At 51.5% G+C, this 7,159-nt stretch overlaps 2 protein-coding genes across 2 annotated transcripts; both read left to right on the forward strand.

Annotated features, from left to right (window-relative positions):
- Positions 1-1,191: 1,191 nt before the first annotated feature.
- SAPIO_CDS3815 (Glutaryl-CoA dehydrogenase, mitochondrial) lies at positions 1,192-2,679 on the forward strand (the record flags this gene model as incomplete). Its single annotated transcript, XM_016786526.1, has 3 exons — positions 1,192-1,423; positions 1,538-2,563; positions 2,633-2,679. 3 exons carry the CDS (start codon positions 1,192-1,194, stop codon positions 2,677-2,679), a joined length of 1,305 nt encoding a protein of 434 aa, XP_016643869.1.
- A 2,217-nt stretch (positions 2,680-4,896) lies between these two features.
- SAPIO_CDS3816 (Ubiquitin--protein ligase) lies at positions 4,897-5,984 on the forward strand (the record flags this gene model as incomplete). The annotated part of the gene is made up of 5 exons (XM_016786527.1): positions 4,897-4,940; positions 5,167-5,212; positions 5,365-5,394; positions 5,591-5,774; positions 5,845-5,984. 5 exons carry the CDS (start codon positions 4,897-4,899, stop codon positions 5,982-5,984), a joined length of 444 nt encoding a protein of 147 aa, XP_016643870.1.
- Between the last annotated feature and the right edge of the window lie 1,175 nt (positions 5,985-7,159).

A 7,159-nucleotide genomic window follows, 5' to 3' on the forward strand; every position in this document is an offset into this window, starting at 1 on the left:
ACGAAAGCAAGATCGAATAATGCTGCGATAGCCCGAGTGTCGGGCTCGCGTTCGAGATCACCAAGACCCGAGGTCCAGCAAAAGATGGCCCTGGAGTTCCTCGAGGTTCGTGAATAAACGGGACCATCACCAAGGGAGCCGGAGCAGTAGAGGTCGCCGTCATGCCGCCAGACGGGCTAGTCCGAGGCGATGAGCGGTGGTCGGGAGACAAGGGGCGTAGCATTGCGTCCAAAGGGAGGTTAAAAATTGGTGCACGAGATCTTGGTTAAAATTGATAGGAAAAGCTGTCAGCTAGATATATGGGGCACGCATGCAGGTTTTCGACGCTATGGATCCAGAGACTATGACAAAATAGGGCACAACTACGCAGGAGGATGAAACCCTGGCCACGGGTCGAGGCCGAGACTGCATTTGAGAACATCTTCAGCCGGGATAAAAGTGGAAGGTGCTGATCTCGGGGGCTCGATGTCAGTTGGGCCGGACAACTGTAGCCGGGTGCTCCTGCTCCTCCCGATCCGGGCCAGATAACAGTGAAGCCCAACTGGCAAGAGCGCTGCTGTAGCCGGTTGAACAGCCGGCGTTGAGTCATTCGTACACTATTACTGGGTCCTTTACTTAGCACTATGAATTAGGGAATGATCGAGCCAACACGGTATGTTTTGAAGATTGGGAAGAGCTGTCTGGTGCTCTGATTCCAAGCTTGAGTGCTCAACGTCAAAGCCTAGATCTGAGCTTCATCGTTCGAAGACAGCCGTAATCGTCATTCCGGCGTCCCTGACCTCCCCAGGCCGCAGCCTCCTTCCGGGGAAGACGGGAGCGGCGCTGCATCGAGACCAGTGTCCTTGTCGCACTGTTAGGAAATGGACTTCTCCAGGCGCCTCCTCCCGCCGAAAAACGCCGGGATTAGTCAACAAGTTCGTTCAAACTGTTAGTCAATTGTTAGTCTCTTTCCTCGGCTACGCACGGCGAAATCGGCATCAGGCTACGGCTCCTTCGAAGCTTGGACGCTCCAATTGCTTTTCCCCATTAATACCCCATAGAGCTACCGAACCACGATTGGATCGTTCAAAAGAGGAGGTTCTCTCGCAGCTTCGTGAGCTCCCCAGATCCTTCTTCCTTCTCTTGTATCCTTTAGAAGTCCAATTGTCCGTGACAGAACTCTGCGCTGTAGCTCCAAACCTCACAAACATCATGACGATTCCAGTGTCCCGCTTCCTCGCTCGGCGAGCTATTCCCAGGGCATGCGCCCTCCGCTCCAGAGTCGCTTTTGGTGTCTCGAGGCCTATGAGCACCGCTGCGGACCAGGCTGTCTTCAATTGGGAGGACCCCTTGGCTGCAAAGGCGTTTCTCACAGAAGAGGAGATCGCTGTCGCGGAGACGGCAGAGAAGTATTGCCAGGAGCTGCTTCTTCCCAGGGTTCTTCGTATGTGCTTTCTTTCCCTTTTTCCTCTAGCTGCCCTCCCCCGTTTTCCTCGCTCCCAAACGGCAGGAGTATTTTGAACTACGAAGCTAACACAAGTCTTCCGCACTTAACCAGAGGCGTACCGCGATGAGAACTACGACCCCAAGATCCTAGAGGAGATGGGAGATTTGGGCCTCCTCGGAGCCACGATACAAGGATACGGATGCGCGGGCGTGTCTACAGTAGCCAGCGGCCTCATCACCAAGGCCGTCGAGCGCGTGGACAGTGGTTACCGATCAGGAATGTCTGTGCAGTCCTCCCTCGTAATGGGCGGAATCTACGAAATGGGCACAGAGGAGCAAAAGGAGAAATATCTCCCCGAGATGGCCAAGGGTAAGCTGATCGGCGCCTTCGGCCTCACGGAACCCAACCACGGCAGCGATCCCGGCTCGATGGAGACGGTAGCCAAGCCTCACCCCACGAAGACGGGATACTACTCCCTCTCTGGTTCCAAGACGTGGATCACCAACTCGCCCATCGCCGACGTGCTTCTTGTGTGGGCCAAGCTCCAGGAGACGGGCAAGATCCGCGGTTTCCTGATCGATCGCAAGGACTGCCCTCCCGGAACCCTCGAGACCCCGGCGATCAAGAACAAGAACGGCCTCAGGGCTTCGATCACGGGTATGATCCACATGGACGGATGTCCCGTCCCAGCGGCCAACATGTTCCCCAACATCGAGGGTCTCCGTGGTCCTTTCAGCTGCCTCAACAGCGCGAGGTATGGTATTGCGCTTGGCGTGACGGGTGCGCTTGAGGACTGCATCGCGAGAGCGAGACAGTACGCTCTCGAGAGGAAGCAGTTCAAGGGCAACCCGCTCGCCAAGTATCAGCTCATCCAGAAGAAGCTGGCGGATGCGGCGACGGATGCGGCGTACGGCACCGTTGCGGCCATCCAGGTCGGTCGCCTAAAGGACCAGGGTCTCGCTACTCCCGAGATGATTAGCATGGTTAAGAGGCAGAACTGCGATCGGGCGCTTCACAATGCTCGCGTGCTTCAGGAGATCTTTGGTGGAAACGCTGTCAGCGATGAGTACATGATTGGAAGGCACGTCGCAAACTTGTACGTGACGCAGACCTACGAGGGACAGAGTGATATTCACGGTAAGTGCAACCCTCGTATCTATCTTTGATTTCTTGGATTTTTGGTAAGCTAATTCTCTCGGACAACAGCTTTGATTTTGGGCAGGGCCATCACCGGCGTCCAGGCCTTCGTTTAAGACCGACCGACCATCCTCCGAACCCGGGCAACTTCCAAGATCTCGCCCGATAGACATATCTCTATAAACATATACCGAAAAACTCTATTTATTTACATTCGCATCGAATACATGTATAAGGACAGCGTAGCATAGGGTAGATAATGACATACTAAGAAATCAAGCAACTCTGTAACAAGCTTTGATCGTGACCATAACCGGCCCTTTCAGTGGTCCCCAAAATCCAAAATCGAAACCAGGGCTTTTCGGCGACGTCATCTCGTTGGCTCGCTCGGACAACCCTGTCCCACCACATCTCGCGCTCATTGGGTGAAAGGCAATTTGCGGTCCTGTCGATTCTCCACAAATGACCTGGCTGGCCTTACCTGGATGGGCATCTGGAACATTAAAAGGCGCTCTTTCGGGTGGTTGTCGCAAGGGGGTTACTTTCAGTAGTCGACCGTTGTCTTTCGACCGATGGGCTCAGGGAAACCCAATCTGGGACTTGATCCTTGGTGGCGAATTTCGCTTTCGAGTTGTAAGGCTGAGAGGCATTGGATTCGAATCATTGCTAAAATTCGGGTGCATCTGATTCAGCGCTTAGAAGCAGGTGTGAAAATGGGCTGCATGATGTTTAAGCGCCGGAAGTGGAAATGTCGGATCCAGGTTCTGTGGCCATGAGCCGTGGGCGATCGTTGATCCATAGCCTGTCGGAAATGGAAGAAGTGCATCAGATTAGACTGGAACACTGGATCGAAAACACCGGAAGCGAGCCTGGTTTGATTCATTCAATGTTGTGATGAGGGATCGCTAAGTCACTGGCACATGCCACTTCAAGCAGTTTAACAGCAAAACGAGGGGGAAACTTTGGGCTGTGTTAGCGCCAATGTACACGCGAAGGCGAGTGACGTCGTTGACACCTGTTCAGATTGAGATTGAATACTTCAGTGGAGCTTCAGCGCTGGGAACCACTGGCATGAAGACCGTCTAGGCTGCGCCTCCACTGCAGCGAAAACGGCCAGGCGTTGTGTCAGAGACCACCGAGACGCATGATGGTTGGCAGGAATGACGCATCCACATTGGTTGCAAGTATTTCGTACATGTACTAGGTATCTAGTTTGTAGGTGTGTTCTAAAGCCCGACTGGCTGGCCAGCCTAGGCGCGAGATAAACCACTATAACTGCATAGTGGCGGGCATAATGGTGGGCATTTTAGTGGATAGCGGGCGGCGATGCCCTGAGCAGTGCTACGCAGCGACAGTAGTGTACTTGGTAGAATTGTAGTGTACAATGGTGCCCCTCAGTGCCCAGTGTCCACCCCGCCTATGCAGTTTGTCAGCCCCTCACTGCTCCCTCTCATTGTTGTTCAAGCCAGCGTCGTCAAGTCGCTATGCCCCTCAATTTCTGTGAATCGCCCCAGCGCTACCTTTGTTGTTGTTGCTCTATTGGGTCTGGCCAAAAGTGTGTTGTCCATTCCCATTTGAATGCTTCCATCATTCCATTGTCCATCGCCAGGCGCTTCTACTCCTTTCCCGCTATTTCTCTCCCTCCATCAAATCTCCATTTCTCTTCCATCCCTTTTTCGTGACATCAGCCACTTGACTTAACTCATACAAACCCTCCCGCTTCCCACTCCCACTTCACACTCCCACCTCGTGTGCCTCGCAACCTCAGGTAATTATATCGCCTCCCTCAATCTGTCTCCCCTCTATCATCCATCTACCATCTCTCTTCCCCCCCTTTTACAGCACAGCCCTGTATCCATTTCCAAGCCATTATCGATTGCTGACCAGTTCGTGCCCGAACTTTCCGCCTTACAGTGCTCGGATTTTCTATTTTCCTCGACGACCCCTACGAAAGTACAAAATTTTCCTCCCGCTCCTGCAACACCCCACCTTCTTCTCCCTTAACTTTTGACCGATCCCACCTGGAACAACAACCACAATTCTCGACTCGAATCCTCTTTCTCTCCGACATTTTTCCTTGTGTACGTAAAAAACAAAAAGAACCATAAAACGCTGTCGACGACTTTTCTTTTTTGACTTGTTCGATACCCCAAATATTTATCGTTCTCTTTCTCTCTCTCGGCGTTTCATTCCTACTTGCGTCTTCTTTCGGCTGACCCCGCCCTGAGAAAAAGGCAACAAGCCCAAAAACCCGCTAACGAATCTGCGAAATCCCGTTCGACAGCAGGCATCTTCTCCCGCTCTTTCAGATACCCCTCATCCATCAAACAACAATGGCTCTTAAGAGAATTAACAAGGAGCTCACCGACCTGGGCCGGTAAGTTTCTTCTCGTCTCTCCTTTCCTCTCTCTCCTCTGGAATGTGGGATATATCATTGCCGCATTCGCTGTCCATCTCGGCCCAAAACCATTGGGTGGGGCGGTGAAGCGGGGTTAAACCACATCCCTCGTCGAAGCCCATCTCATATTCGGCAGCATCGTGGACGAGAGAGATTATGAGAATTATTGGAAATGGGTTTTTGGCTGACTTGTTTTATCTTGTAGTGACCCGCCCTCGTCTTGTTCTGCAGGTCCCGTTGGCGAAGATCTTGTACGCGACTCCCTTTCCCTTACCCGACGTCGACCCCGCCATGGTCCTTGATGGAAACCCCCAGATTGGACATTAGGCACAAGACCGCAAATATTTTCATCTTGAAGGAGGTGATTGATATGACTGATGACTGACCGTTGTTTGTTGAATAGTTCCACTGGCAAGCGACTATTATGGGACCTGTAAGTTCACCTTCTTTCTCCGCCCTTTTGCATGACGTGTCGGTTTTGCGAGAATATTCCGCCGCATCCCTTCCCACATGTCACGCATGTGAGCGGCCGCTCTACGGAATCGTGCTCCGCCCCGGCTGCTGATCATCTCGGGATATTGCTCATCGGGCCTCAAAAGCATGTATGCTAACATGGAGAACTTTCGCAGGGTGACTCTCCCTACTCTGGTGGTGTCTTCTTCCTAGCCATTCACTTCCCTACCGACTATCCCTTCAAGCCCCCCAAGGTCAACTTCACCACCCGCATCTACCACCCCAATATCAACTCCAACGGCAGCATCTGCCTCGACATTCTGCGAGACCAGTGGAGTCCAGCGTTGACCATCTCGAAGGGTATGCTTCCCATCATCTCGTTCTCCCCTAGGTTACTCTCCCTCACTAACACAACTCGTTTTTTTCGCAGTGCTCCTTTCGATTTGTTCTATGCTCACCGACCCCAACCCCGACGACCCGCTGGTTCCCGAGATCGCCCACGTGTACAAGACGGATCGAGCCCGGTATGAGGCTACAGCTAGGGAATGGACTCGCAAGTACGCAGTTTAATTAAGGCTGTTGTTGGGGGACGGCGGTGATGGTGGTGGCACAAGTGATGAATTACGATGATGGTGGTGCAGATAGTTGGTGGTGGGCAATACGCGCAAATTCTAATTATCCTGGCCGTGGTTCTTTTTCTCTGGCCTCATCATAAATTCATGATTTGGTGGTTCCCTTGCTGTTTTCTTCTACTTTTGTTGGTTTGGTTTTTTTATTTCCCTTGCTCGGTTTCCGTGTTTGTCAAGGTTCTTTCTCGTGTCTCTTTTCCTTTTCTCTCCGCATGGGAAACTTGTAGTCTCTGCCACTCACCAGCCAATATGTCCTCGAGCGAGCAGGGAATACCCGACTGAAAGGATATGGAATGAGGACCTAAAACTGGAAAGGAAAAAAAAAAATCAAGGGAAAAATAGAGCGAAGCGCGAAAGGAGGAATGAAAGGAAGGACGACATCGCGATCGGGGGAGCTAACCTACGGCTATTCCTTTGATCTCTTCTTTCCTCATCTTTCTCCTTTTTTTTTCTTTTGTGTGTTTTGGCAGATTGCACCGCATTACAGCGCATTCTTTGTTGGCTTTTCTTTTGTCTTCATGCTCTTCTAGCCGGATGGGTATGGATCGCGGAGCCAAGTCGTCGTTTTGCTCTACTCCTACAATCGGAACATATCTTTTTTTTACAGAATGACATATTTTACGTGGTTACTTTTTACTTACTCGAGATATGTGTCTCGTGATACTTGGTTCCTTGAGTAGGAAGAAAATTTTCCTTGTAGATTCTAAACTACATGGAGATGTTCGTGATGTCGTCATCAAGATCGATGGCCCCAGTCTTGCACGGAGGATGGTGTTTCGTCTCTCAGCGGTATGGTGTATTCTCTCTCTCCCTCGGATTTCCCCCGGAATCTGTGAGAGACTCCACCATTCTCCTTGGCCGCCTACTCCGTACTTTGCAATATCGGCCCCTGTGACTGAGTGGGAAGGCGATGGAGGCAATATTCGATCCGCCACCGGGCTGGTCGCGAGGGTACCTTTGTGACTTGGGAGCAAAGGGACAAGGCTGACTGTGTACTACAATTACAGCCTTTACATCGAAATATACTCTAAACTCACCTCGAAAATAAAGAGTATACATTGATTGCCAATATAGTATTTTCCATCCTGAAGATACCAAGTTGTAACATTAGAAAGG

The sequence above is a fragment of the Scedosporium apiospermum genome (genome assembly GCF_000732125.1).
Source record: "Scedosporium apiospermum strain IHEM 14462 chromosome Unknown SEQ_SAPIO_0089, whole genome shotgun sequence".
In the NCBI taxonomy this organism is placed as follows: domain Eukaryota; kingdom Fungi; phylum Ascomycota; class Sordariomycetes; order Microascales; family Microascaceae; genus Scedosporium; species Scedosporium apiospermum.